General features: G+C 36.1%; 1 protein-coding gene across 2 annotated transcripts in view; it reads right to left on the bottom strand.

The window, feature by feature from the left end:
* Positions 1 to 9,752: 9,752 nt before the first annotated feature.
* Positions 9,753 to 14,896, bottom strand: part of SYNCRIP (synaptotagmin binding cytoplasmic RNA interacting protein) — a 30,758-nt gene continuing 25,614 nt past the window's right edge. Inside the window, exon 12 of one of the 2 annotated variants that reach the window (XM_036101830.2) lies at positions 9,753 to 14,400. In XM_036101830.2, the coding sequence (XP_035957723.1) occupies positions 14,359 to 14,400 (42 nt within the window). In that variant the 3' untranslated portion in view covers positions 9,753 to 14,358. The remainder of the gene's footprint in view (positions 14,401 to 14,896) is intronic. The other variant, XM_036101831.2, reaches the window with a different exon arrangement.

Here is a 14,896-nt window from a genome sequence, read left to right as displayed (position 1 = left end):
TATAATTTAAATAATCTTGAAGATTCTTCTTGTAATTACAAAGCATTGAAACATCAGACTTTTTTTAAAGATTTATTTATTTGAGAGCGAGCGAGAGGGGGGTGGGGGGAGGAGCAGAGGGAGAGAAATTCAAGCAGACTCCCCACTAAGCACAGATCCTGCCTCAGGGTTCGATTCCAGGACCCTGAGATCACAACCTGAGCCAGAACCAAGAGTCGCTCAACCCACTGTACCACCCAGGTGCCCCGAAACGTCAGATTTCCAAATGTGGCCAGATGTTTTAAAACCATGGTTTTGCACCTAAAGTTACCTTTAAGTAGAGGTTGGTAATTTTTTTTTTTTTTTAAAGATTTTATTTGACAGAGAGAGACACAACAAGAGAGGAAACACAAGCAGGGGGAGTGGGAGAGGGAGAAGCAGGCTTCCCTCGGAGCAGGGAGCCCGATGCAGGGCTTGATCCCAGGACCCCGGGATCATGACCTGAGCTGAAGGCAGACGCTTAACGACTGAGCCACGCGGGCGCCTGGAGGTTGGTAAATTTAAACCCATAGCACAAGGAAGAAAAATTACCTAGTAGCCCTATTTAAACTCCAGAAAGCCAAAGGCAGAGGAGTTTTATCTTGGATGTTCTCCTAACTGTATACATTCCTGAGGGATATTTTGTTGATAGTTTTAAAGTACCTACAGCAAGAAGACTTTACTATTTTGGCTGAAGTGGAGTTTTGTTTGAGGGGTTGGCTTGGGGGTGTAGAACGAAAAGTGAGCCAAAGATAGACAAGGCAAGCAGTTTACAGATATATATAATGAAAGGTAAGAATAGAAGGTTGAGCTGGAGCCAAATTACAAAATTTTAAATTACAGAATTTTAAATTAGATATGTGGCTTACATCTTACTTCTATTGGACAGTGCTGTTGTAGACTCTAGGTTCAGACGTGGCAAGCCATTATAATTAAATGTGCCACTTGTAAATGTGGTCTTTAAGAACCATTTAAGATATTCATTCAAAATAAATATGAAGTTCAGTCAGACCTGAACATCCTAGAATGTAGGTTAGGACTTGGTGAGAGAGGACACTTCAGACCTATTCAGTAATGGTAAATGATCAATGCAGCTGGATGTGAAAAGAGAAACTGACACAATCACTGACAGCAGAGCACTCTGTGTACAACAAACAGCTGAAATGCAGATGTGCACATAACACAGAAAATAAACAAGCCTGGACAGTAAAACAGGAGTCCACATAGATGTGATATGAAGCTGTGAATGTAGATGAGATGAAGGAAACAAGTACAAATGAAGAAAAAGGGAAATAAGGACAGGTAAGTACGAGGTGATCAGAGATTAGAGAACCTTACACAACAAAACAAAAAAACTTTCCAAGAATTCAATGTAACAACTCAGAAGTCAAAGCTTTTTAAAAAAATAATTCTCATATCAGGCTATTGATATCCTGTGAACAGCTCCTTAAAATAGAGGGGAGAGAAAAATCAATCTAAAAGGGTACCATTCCAAACCACCAAGCTACCTAGAAAAAAGTGCAAAATGTTTTATCCTGATAATGAAAAATGCAGGGTTTCTACTGGGGCAGGAGGGTGGGGGAGGCAATTTGCTGGTGCTATGGTGAACCCTTTTGCTATTTTGGATTATATTAGCCCTACAATTTTTAGAAAACGTTTGAGCTACTAGCAATAAAGCAAATTTGGGAGGTTGGTTTAGCACTTATATGGCCTTTTATTTCCTGAACAGGTTCATTTATATTAGCATTACAGCAAATGTGTTTTGCCTAGAACTACAGAACTAAGAGACTTGAGATAAATGAACACTAATTCTAAAGATTAAAAAACATAGTCTCGCTGTGTCTCTGTCAAATAAAATCTTAATAAAAAACATAGTTACTACCACATAAGATCCATGTTGCTCAAATAGTTGACATCTAAATGATTCAGGCTGCCTCCATACTAGTGTAATATTAACACAGTAATTTAGGGAATTTGGGGATAACTTGAATAATGCCCTATGAACTATATAGGGCTTGATATAGTTTTCTTCCTCAGAATACAGACAGACTTCAATATTTCCCTACCTCTAAGAGAAATAAGCATCCTACTCTCTTCCCCTCAAAGAGTAAGGATCACAAAAATATTCCAGAAAATGTTCATACATGTAAGGAATTACCTGTTGATTACAGTATGAATGAAGACTTTTAATTTAACATTTCCTATTTTGTGAAACTAAGCCTTCACAGAAGTATGAATGAAAGGAAGTAATAAATCCTCTGGGTAGAATGTTACCAAAACCAAAAGCTGTATCTTATAAAATGTTGAGAGCTGGAAAAAACATCAGAATTTAGTATCTCTTTTATCCAGGACAAAGAGGTTATATTGTGTTTGTACTTAGTACCCTCATTAGATGCCTCAATGATTAGGAAGAAATATTTTTTTATTTTTCACCTAGAAGTACTGGGAATTAAAAGGAAGTATCTAAATCACTGAAATTGTTGACTGTATTAATGCACACAATTTGGTTGAGCAACCTATATTTTTGTAAATTTAATACACACACATGCTGGGGCGCCTGGGTGGCTCAGTCGTTAAGCGTCTGCCTTCGGCTCAGGTCATGATCTCAGGGTCCTGGGATCGAGCCCCACATCGGGCTCCCTGCTCGGTGGGAAGCCTGCTTCCCTCTCCCACTCCCCCTGCTTGTGTTCCCTCTCTCGCTGTCTCTCGCTCTCTGTCAAATAAATAAATAAAATCTTAAAAAAAAAAAAATAACACACACATGCTAACATCAAGCTTATTAGAATGGGGAAGCCATACGAATACAAGAGATTAGCATGCTGTATGTCCAATTTTACTGAACGGGTCTAGGTATACTAGAGTTAAGCTTTATTTTCCTCTTCAGTTTCCTGGGGTCTGTGGGTGTGTGTGTGGGGGGTATGTGTCCAGATGCTACTATTGCCATTAAAATGAGCTAAGATTTTTGGTGCCAAAAACCTCAAAAGTCAGTTTCTCCCATGGTATCAACTAATTAATATATATCATAAAACCTAATGTTTTAATACCTGGAAGCAGTCCTTAAGAATAGCCAAACTGATCTAAGATACCTGAATTACCTTTATGTGGAAAAATTTTAAAGGATTTAGACTCTAATCAGCAGAGCATGTAACAGAAGTATAAAAGAATACATTCCACAATTAACACAGACTCCCGTCAAATCTGGAAAAGGTAGGTTTGAGAGATCTCTACCAAAATAAGGAATTTAGTCGTTATCAGGTAAAATAGCATACACCAAGGTAGCTGTGTTAAATATAAATGGAAAAACAAAATACTGCTCAATGGTTTCTTTTTAAATGTTCAGAAATTGTATGCTAAGACAAAACCTATTTTACTATTCCCAAAAGGCCTTCAAAATTTGCCCACTCAAGAATGTCACTAAATTTGCATCTTTAGTCACAAAACGTCTTCTATGTACCCTTTTAGCATGCTAGGTGCTGTTCTCTTTTCCAGTAAGACTTACTCAAACTTTTCCTAGACAATTTATTTTAAACGAGCCATTAACATGAATGTGGTAATACAGATTAAGATAGTTTCTTCTAATAAATTCAAGATAATGTACACATATTGTTGTATTTTACTACCTAGGTCCATTTAAAAGTAGCACTTTTCATACTAAGTTTCACACTTTAGGTAGAAAAGATGAACTGAGGCTCATATTAATTTTTCACTTACAAGACTACAAGAAACAGGAGCCGTTTTTCATGGGAGAGAGGAGTGGGAAGGAAAAGGTGAGACCTCCAGGTTGCAAGTAAAAGGGGAAGAAATTAGGTGGTGATTGACAGTTGTGAGGCTGCTTTCAGGATCTATCCCCCTCCCCACAGCAAATAATCTGCCTGGGAAGGGTCAGGACTCCTGCAATCAGGCATTCTTCTTTCAGGCATGGGGGAGTACCCTGTTTACCTTCCTGCTCCCAAGGAAGCTAAAATAGAGCCCGTTAGTCCTTATGATGTTCTCACACACACAGCACTTACAGTCAGCCATCTGTAACAGACTACTTTTATCAAATCCTTCTTTCATAAATATGAATAATGAAGAACCACCAAACATTTGAAAAAAATTAAGAGGCACAAAAAGTAAATAACCAAAGTGAGTATTTTAACGCATCCTATAACTGGTAACTTTTTAAAAAAATCTTCAGAATTCAAGAATGAGCAAGATAGTCTATATATAAAGTAAGAACAGACTGGTCTATTGCTAAAATTTAAAGACAATATACATTGTTTTTTAAGATTTTATGTATTTGAGAGAGAAAGAGAAGGAACTGGGGGAGGGGCAGTGGGAGAGAGAGAAGCAGACTCCCCACCAAGCAGGGACCCCGATGAAGGACTCAATCCCAGAATTCCAGGATCATGACCCAAGCCCAAGGGAGACGCCCAACCGAGCCACCGAGGCGCCCCAAGACAATATATGTTCTGGAAGGGGCAGGAGGGAGGTAACATTTTTTATAAAGTGTAAAAATTTAGTGATAAATGAAGAAATTTTTTTTAAATGTTTTATTTATTTATTCATGAGACTGAAAGAGAGAGAGAGGGGCAGAAGCAGAGGGAGAAGCAGGCTCCCTGCAGAGCAGGGAACCCAATGTGGGACTCGATCCCAGGACCCCGGGATCATGACCTGAGCTGAAGGCAGACGCTTAACCATCTGAGCCACCCAGGCGCCCCAAATGAAGACATTTTTAAACATAAGACAATCAATCCAGTCCAATTCTTTCAATCCAAGCTTCAAAAAACAAGCAGAAAAACTGAGAAAACTGGAAAGTAAAATTCTCAGCAACTAAGAAACCCTTAAGACTTCAAGTTAAAAAAAACAAAATAAACGAAAACCTATGCAGTCCCATGAAACTTTAGAAAACCAAGTAACAAAAAAAAATCTGAATGCGTAAGAAATAAAGATTACCTACAAAGTAAGAACTGCATTCGATCAACTTATAAGACTAAATGGTGGAGTGATTTACCTCCAAAGTTCTGATGGAAAAGGATATTGCAGCTAGAATCCTATGTCCAAACTGTCAATCAACAGTGAGGGTGAAACATTTTCCAGTACGCAAGATTATTTACAGTTCATGTACCTTTTCTGACAATATTACCAGTGAACATATTGCAGCAAGAACAAAAGGGAATCTAAGAGGAAGCTATGGAACCTATGAACAGTGGAACCCAGCAATGGAATGGAAAAAGGAATCCTAGTATGATAGGAGTTCATTGACAGAAGTATACAGAGCATTAAATATGATTAAATAACCAAAAGAACTTAGCAAAAAGAAAGGTAATTAAAAACTCAAGAAAAAAATTAAAGTCATGGGATGCCTGGGTGGCTCAGTCAGTTAAGCGGCTGCCTTAGGCTCAGGTCATGATCCCAGGGTCCTGGGATGAGTCCCGCATCGGGGGGGAGCCTGCTTCTCCCTCTGCCTGCCGCTGCCCCTGCTTGTGCTCTCTCTCTGAACAATAAATAAATAAAATCTTTAAAATAAAAATTTTTTTAATTAAGTCATGGTTCATGTCTACCTTAAATTTTGCTTTCCAAAGGACTCAGGTTTTGTCAAAATAGGATTACCTGTGAATCTAAATAAATTATCCATTACAAATGCTACATTTTATCTATCTTCAGTCTAGAGGAAAAGTAAGATAATCAGTTATAAAGTGTCATAAACCTGACAACAGACAAGAAAATGGGAATTGGGAGATGAAGGAAAAGAAACAAAATATTACATGTGGTGCTTCCTTAATAGTGAGGAGCAAACAGATACTAAAATTGGTAGAAGTAGAGGCTTAAGTGTAGTTTGAGAAATAAAGGTAATCGACTGAATTTAAAATAGCTCAACAAAAAGAGAACTAGTGTAAGCTAAACTCTTCACAAGGGGTAAATAGTGCCTAACTTTAGTAATCAAGATAGATGTAAACAGTAGCCACTGTTAAGAACCAAAAAAAGGAGTCATCTCTGTTAATAGGATAGAATGTGAACAGAAATGCTGACTTTCTGTGCTATTTGCTATTTTATATACTATCTCCTGTTCTCCAAATATGTATCTTATATTATCAAGCTAAAATATCAACTAAGCATACACAAACATGTTAAATAACCTTTCCCCACTACTCAAACTACAAGTTACAGATATATCATAGTGAGATGATACCTTAAATTCAGAGCCTCTCTTTTCAAGTGATTTAACTTCAACAACCTGCCAAATGAAAGGTAAATACAACTATGCATACAGATAGAACCATGGCTCAAAGTCATTTTAGAATACAGTTAAGAATTAGAAATACCTTTTTTCAAGAATTTGAAACTTAACCATAACTTTATAGTTACCTAGCCTTCATGCTTTTCTCAGGTATCATCACTTTTCCTCTCTGCAAAAAAAGCTTACACAAATTTTACAGACTTAAAACCAGGGACGCCTGGGTGGCTCATTCAGTTAAGTGGTTGCCTTTGGCTCGGGTCGTGATCTCAGGGTCCTGGGATTGAGCCCCACGTCAGGCTCCCCGCTCAGCAGGGAATGTGCTTCTCCCTCTCCCATCGTTCCCAACACACACACATGCTCACTCTCTCTCAGATAAAATTAAAAAAAAACAAAATCACACTTCACCAGCAAAACAAGAATTCAATACTGAAGCACCCCTTCCTTATAAAGAGGGTTGTAGTTGGATGCTGTTTCATTCAGTAACTTAGAATTAAGCTGAACATCAGCATAAAGGAAAATTGCTGAGTTGGATTGTAATAATTACAGTATTTTTTTAAAGCGTTTTTTTTTTTAAGATTTTATTTATTTGACAGAGAGCACAAGCAGGGGGGAGCAGCTGGCAGAGGGAGAGGGAGAAGCAGGCTCCCCACTGAGCAGGGAGCCCGATGCGGGACTCAATCCCAGAACCCTGGGATCACGACCTGAGCTGAAGGCAGATGCCTGACTGAGCCATCCAGGCGCCCCCCAAAAGCAGTTTTTATACATATCACAAGGCCAACTGTTCTCTTAACTTCCAATTTTGATTTTTTAAAAACATCAGATGTACAATTTAAATGTGAATCCTCATGAACTTAATTTACTTAAAACATTAGCATTACATGCTCATTTTTTTAAAAAATTGTCAGAGAGAGCTCCTGCACAAGCAGGGAGAGCAGCAGACAGAGGGAGAGGACTCAATCCCAGGACCTGAGCCAAGCCACCCAGAGGTCCCTAGCATTACATGCTCATTTTAAAAATCTTTCTACGTTGTGTATTTAGTGGTTTAAAATTTTTATTCCTTTTTCAAGTTAGCAAGCCACAATTAAGCCTAATTCAGCAAATACACTAACTTCCCACCAAACTGAAAAATATTTGAATATTTTTAAATGCTTAACACCATTAGTTCAGATTCCCCTGCCCTGAAGGAGCTTCCATTCTAAGAGGCAAAAGAAACCATAGAAACCATTGAGAAGAAACTGAGTAACTAGTTAACTTAAACAGACTGATAAAGAGAGACACCAGGCAAAGATAAACTAAAGAAATTGAAGTAACTACAGTATCTGCTGCTGGGGTCCTAACTATGGCTGATGCTGTCCTAACTAAATGATCTTCGGAAAACCAAGAGAGCAACTAAAAGTTCTTACGATACCATTTTAGAAAAACTTTTTCATATTTTAATTCCACTTATGAATGAATCTGAAGTTAAGCAGGGTTCATAAAGGAAAATGTACCTGTCCTTAATGTTGAAGGATTCTTAAGAATTCAATGTGTGCAAATTCATGTGGATTTTTACCTTCAAGAAAAAAGCAAACAAGGTATTAAATTTTGCCAACCAAAACTGTGTATAGTTGCATGTGGCTGCAGAGAATTGGAAAGTGTATTCTACCAATTTTTATAGATGGCCTTTGACATACTGCTTATTACTTTTGGTTTTCCACCACTCATTCCAAATATTGAATATACCAAGACAATTAGTATATATGCTTTTATACTTTCTCATGACATGTTACGAAGTTAAAGCAATTTTAGAAGCCAAACTCCTGAGCCTTCCAATTAAAGTAACATAAATACTAACGTATTAAAGATACACTCTTAAAAACGAAGTCATAAGGGTTTCTTTCCTCATGACATAAAAATAGGGGCACCTGGCTGGCTCAGTCAGCAGAGCATCTGACCCTTGATCTCAGGGTCCTGAGTTCAAGCCCCACATTGCATACGGAGCTTCTCGTTTTATCGATTTTGTCTTCAAATGATGCAGTACCAACATTTCCTAATTCCCATAGGAAAAAACTGGGACACCTATATTCAACAGCAAGCAGTATTATTAAATAAATGCCATAATTATTCAAATTTCCTTCATTTCATTTGAACTTAAACAGCATTAAAAGAGCCACATCAGATGTAATGTTAGAACTCTTCTGGCATGTTTTATGTTTCTACACTTAGACCAGATTTTGAAATCTACCCTCTGTTCTACAGATTTTATATTATGAACAAGCCCCGTATTCTTTAATCTGTGGTAATAGCTTGTCTACAACAAAACCCCTATCCTTTAACCCTGAAGTAAAACTTGGCTGTAGTTCATAAATGACAGAAGATACCAATTCCCTTAGATATCCTAAAATTGTCTCCAAAACAAGTTAATACTTCGTAAGAATCTTTTCAGAATACAAACTGAAAGCCTAAGAAATGCCACTTCATGAACATTAGATAGCAGCCTTTATAACTTCCCTCAGATTAGAACTTGTTTTAAACCACTTTATAGACAGAAATTAAGCCTGCAGTAAATCATTCTAAAATAACTTTGATTCTACTAAGTTTACTGGTTGTGTTACACATTCCAGGAAACATGTGAAGACACTAAATTCCCAAAACGGTTTATGAGGACTCCTCCCTTACTCAAGGTCTTATTCAGCAGTCTTATTTCAACAAAGTACTAGTTTGGTCTCTGCACAGGGAGACATGCAACGTTAAGTGGTTTTCAAAATGCCCTAGGGGTGACCCAGAATCTTTCAGGTATAAAACTTCGATGACTGCTCTGAAAAGACAAAAGCTTCTCTTCACTAAATAGCATACATTTTTGGTTATCTTAAATACAAACTAAATTCTGCACTAAGTGACCTTCTAAAAAGGATTTTTGTCTGGATGAAGTGGTCAAAATTACTGCTACCTGCCCCCCCACCCGCCAAGAAATTCTAGGGCTATGAGCCAAACCCTTTAGATGTTATTTACAATTTCCCCATTCTTTGATTTGCCAACTTAGCTTAATGGAACCCATTTTAAGCTGAGTTCACCTACCTAACCTCATTAGCAGTCATCTAAAATGTTCAACATTTTATTAAAACATCCATTTGTTCACTCCACTCTCCTGAATTACTTGCAACCTCAATTATTTTCAAACCTTCAAAGATTGTGATAGAGAATTCAAAAACATTGCATGGTAGGGTATGTTCCCAGAAAAGAACCAAATTACCATTAAATTCTTCATCCACTGGCATGTGTGTGACCACAGAATATTTCCACCAATTAAAAACAAGTGAAGACCAACACTATATGTTTACATCTCCCCATCATGTGCTTGAATTAGGGATCTTAGGGAATCTGTTTTTACCATTGGCTAGTCACTTTGAATGTATAGATAATCAAAAGGTGAAGAGCTCTACAGATTCCAAGTGTCTATTCAAAAGCTGTTAAGTGAAAAACGATGAAATGGAGGACACCCACAATAATTCTTGGACTCCTGGAGATCCTAAGACATGCTACAAAAATAGGTCTTTATTCTTAGGAAAATATAGTCAGAGCTAGCTTCCTTATGCTATACATAAAATCTTAACATCAGAGGCAGTACAGATAGTACAGATAGTTTTTTGAACTGATCTCCAAACAAGCACAAACCCACTACGTTAAAAAGAACAGGTAAGTTGAGGTTTTTGGCAAAAGACAGTACTTCACACATCTAATCCAAATCAAAGAGCCTGCAGACAGTTGTTTTCAGTGAGATGAAAGGAATGAAATAAATATAAATTCTATGGATAAATAAATGTAGGAGACAATTTAAATAAGCTAAGAGAACTAATATTTCTTTTAAATAAAAGTACTAGTCAGGTACAAGCTTTTGTTTCTCAATGCCAGACTTCTAAATGTTTATCAGACTACTGTTAAAATCATTAAAAATCTAATCTTGGACCAGAGCATTAGTTGTAATACTGTTTTGCATTCGTAAAAAAGATGGTTTTTCCAACTGAATGCTTCTGGTCCTGAGAAATATTTTATGTATATTACTGAAGGCAGACTGTGGTGCTAATAGAACTTACATTTAAGTACTTTTTAAAAAAGTGACAGACCAAAAAGTCTGTCTATTAATTTGCCCACAGTTAAAAATGTCTTTGAACGTTGGTTTATAACTAGCATCTTAAGAAAAGTAGTGGCATGCCCTATTGAGTGGTATCACTGAGTAAATGCTACACTTTAATAAAACATCATCCTCACAAGTCTGTTCATTTTATGTATTGTTACTTAAGTTTTTTATTCATTCATTTTATACCCACCAATGAATTCCTATGGTCAGATAGAAATTTTATGGAATACATCACTGGGGAGAAAATGATCATGGTGGGTATTCCTGGAAGTTGTAGGAATCTGAGCAATCATTTACTCTAGGGTTAGCTCCCTCTCCTAAATGCATGAAGTCCTACATTTAATTTCTCCCCTTAAAAGAGAGACATGGCTTACTCTGTAATAACAAGGTGATCTTTTGCTATGTTTCTAGTCAACAGTGACTTTGGCTTAGCAGTCAAAAAAGCTGTCCTGCATGTGACAATTTTGCCCATCTAGCATGTATTCATCCTGATATTAAGTCTTTCCAAATACATACAAGTAAATACCCGAGATCACCCCATCAATCCATTCCTATTAAGTTCCTATTTTATCATGAGGAAAATGTTTATATTCTGTTAAATCAGACTTGCAGTAATTGATAAATTTCTCACGATGCTACAACCATCATCATGAGTGTGCAACCGCTCTTTTTGTGCTCAACCCCCACTTCATTTCTAATATCGGATTCAACTGCAATGGCTGAAAATCTTCCACAAAAAGCATGTTTGGGAAAATATATGTAACACAATTTTCTCACAAAGCAACTTTCTGAAAACTGATTAACTAAATTGATGATCACTTTTGATTGCCAAGTAGTCTGCAGAAACAAAATCTTGCGTCTGTTTAGGTAACTCAAGTTTCTTGTTTAACAATCAGAATGCTTTAAGGATACATTTTTCACCCTAAGGAAGGGACTTGACTCTTGGATTTAAGACCCATTCCTTGACAATATATACAAAATTTCTTTTAACTTGTCATCTGTCCATTCTTTGAAGCTGTCAAAGCCAAGAACCCATAAACAAATCACAAATAGCAATAACCTACATTAGTTAACATTCCCCTTTTAACATGTTGACATTTTTACTAAAGGATTAGTTATTTTTGCATTTCCATTTCTCATATCCCATGACATTCCATATAAATTGCATTATTGCTTTATAGGCCACACAACATTCAAAAGTATGTTTATATGCATTGCCTGTTTTCCTTGATCTCTTATTGATAAGAGTTTGATGCTGATTTTACTACAGAAATTTAAGTTTGAAAATACCAGTTAGTATTTCTTCTCAGAACTTAATTGTTCACATCACTAATCACTACATGCATATTTAGCTCTGATTATATTGCTCAAAAACTGCACCCATTATCAGAACAGTGCAAATGATATTTAATTTTAAAAGTAATTATAATGGCTTGAATTCAAAGTTATTCAAATGAACACTGTCAAGTAATTTCACTTGAGTGTGTATATATTTCATCACCACTGTTTACATTACCCACCAATTCTTCACAATTTCTTTGTATCATCGTTTTCCCTCCCAAATCCCCAAACTAAGAATGCCAAATAGTCTTGGAAACCCACAGCTCCATATTTTAATGTTTCAAGAACACATTTGTGAACTCACAAAAATGTTCATCTTTCAACTTTGACAATGCAGTTCTTACTTAAGTCAAACAAACCCATCCTAAAATCCCAACAAATAATTCTGAGAATTAACTTAAACACCTTGACAGTGTCCCTTAAAAAAGGGTATGACAGTAAAGTGCCAATAGGCATGGCAATGACCTCTTTGATGGGATCATTTAACTCCTTGGAACTGGGAAACGCCAGCACCAAAGATTACACTGAGATTCAATTTTACTGAAGGCTACATTTAGTTTACCCACTTTCCACAACCTATTATACTCATTATATGTTAGAATGAAATGTAAATGTTTTGTGTAGCCCTCAAACTTACACTAAGATTTGAAAGAGATGTACTTTAAAAAAGCACGGGGTAATATATAAAATCAGTGGCAGAAAGTTTCATTAAGCACCAGGAACTAATTTTTGTCACCCCATACTCATTTTGTAGGTAAGTTTCAATAACCGGCAAGGCACATTTACATATATTCCAATGAATACTTATTGACAAATTTTAAATTACACTCTACGTCCCAGCTATCCCAGTAACTGACATACAACATACTAAAATGGTTTATTAAGGTAACATAAAAAAACCAATTAATGTGAAACATACAGGCTATTGGCAACCACTATTCTAAAATTATGTAAGTACAAATAAACATACTGAAATGTGTGCAATTCTAAGTTTTTAAACCAGAATATTTCTACACTAACACACATTTATATTAATGACACATAAAAAAAATAAAAACTTTATTACAAAAATAAGTTACACTCGCCTCCAGCTTACAGTATAAAACAATTTTATTTGCAGGAATGCAAAATGATTGTTTGCCATGAGCATTTTGAACATATGACATGTCTAATTTTGTTAAATTTGCATTTACTGGGGGAACTGGTGTGTATAAAACCTTAATTAAGTATAATAAGCTCTGATCTTCATCGTGGTGCCTATTGGGTATGTGATATAACTGCAGTATCCCTTTGGGGAAGGGGAAAAGGGATTTCTTTATACCAAGTCCTAATTAAACTATAATTTCACTTTTGACTTTAAGCTATCAATTTAGGACTTGGCAAAAATTTTTCTGAGGGTGATTCAATAGAGGATGCTTCACCACTGAACACTCACTGTCATCAAGGTGCTTTAGAAAATTAAAAACATAGCACAAATGATTGTACTCTATTCTACAAGTTATCATGACCTGCATAAGAAATGGAAAGCTGATTCACATTTTTGCAGTGATCAGCAATAAGAAATGCACTAATGAAACATACCTTTTACCTAAAAAGCTAAACTACAGCCATATACTAATTTCTATGATTTATGAAAAAACTTCAAAATATCCAAATGTCAGGCTTTGCTGTACAATTGTCAGTTTTAGTCTGACTTTTTATAAAGGGACACTGCAGTATTTAGTACAAGTTCGGATGCACTTTTTTTTGAACATCTGATGTCTTACAAAAGTAACATCTTGCTAAACTATTATACATCCAAATAACTACAATATCTGAAGAAGCAAGGCTGCTTTTTCAGCCACAAAATACGACAAAAGCAAGGCCTGTTATGATGGTCATGAGGAAGTCTTACAAGCCTCTGAAACTAAAGGCAACTAAGAATGTTACATTTGGTATATTAAAATCTTACCCTCATATCATTTAACAAGCCTTGCTTTTATCTACAAAGATTTTCTATGTACAGTACAGACAGGGTATAGTTCAATCCTCTGCTACTGAGGTAGTTAACCAACCCTTTAAAAAAGGTTCTGAAAAGAACCACTATCTGGAATGCCTGACTAACCAGCTCTGATGATTACACCTGAAACTGCATATCTGAACACAATTCAAAAGTGATTACTATAAAAAAGATATAGACAATCATGATTAACCTTGGTGAGCAGAAATAAAATTTAAGGATACCAACAATGGCATTCATCTATACCACTGCAATAAAATTTAAATGCACAAATTCAAGAGAATATTTCAGAAAACCACTGCTGGGATCCTTAATTTAAAAAAACAGGGGAAAAATCTACTTAGAGCAGATTTTTTAAAGAGAAGAACTTTATTCTTTATTAAGATACCATGCTAGAAGTTATGAAGGATTTCTGTTGGAACACATTTGGAAAATAGAGTAGCTTTAGTTTAATAACTTGCACTGCAGAGAAAATTGTTAAAGAAATTCATATCAAAGTCCAAGTATTAGTTCAATGTCCTGTATTTGATTCCATGATCTTCATAGGAAGGTCTTCTGCAACAGAATATGCTCCTATACAGCCGAGATATTTAAGGTTGCTTGATTTCCTTACCATTACTCCACTGCAAGCTTCTGGTGTAATCCCACATAGCAAGTCAGTCTTCATTGTAACAGGTCAGGACCGGCCTCGACCCCTTTTCCCTGCTAGCCAGGTAACAAAAGGAATCAGTTAGATAAATCATTTTAAATTAATAATGTGTACATACACAATGATAACATTAAAAAATAAAAGCTTTAACATAGTAATTCTTAATATCACGTCTAACCAAAAGGTTTCCTTGAATAACTACTGATTTTCCACTTGTTTTGAGTTGAGGTTTTGGTTTGCTTTTTTTTTGCCTTTTATTGGGAGGGGGGAGGGGGACAGGGATGGACTGAATTGAGGTTTGAAAACCCCATTTTGTTCACAAACTGATTTTATTTAAAAAAAATAATAAAGTAAAATCTAAAGGAAAATCTAACAGAAGTTACCCCTTAAGGCATTTGCCCCCATTAGCTTTCAAGAAATTCCTGTTTTTGAGACATGAAGTTATCATAAAATATGCTGAAAGCAAACATCTGAGATTTGTTTGACCTTGACATTTGAAATTCACTTAACATTTTTAAAGAAGCATTCTGTCTTTCAAGTCCTGTATTTTTC

Source organism: Halichoerus grypus, chromosome 9, assembly GCF_964656455.1.
Source record: "Halichoerus grypus chromosome 9, mHalGry1.hap1.1, whole genome shotgun sequence".
Taxonomy (NCBI): domain Eukaryota; kingdom Metazoa; phylum Chordata; class Mammalia; order Carnivora; family Phocidae; genus Halichoerus; species Halichoerus grypus.
The sequence above is the reverse complement of the archived record's forward strand: the minus strand, read 5'-3'. Positions and strand labels throughout refer to the sequence as shown.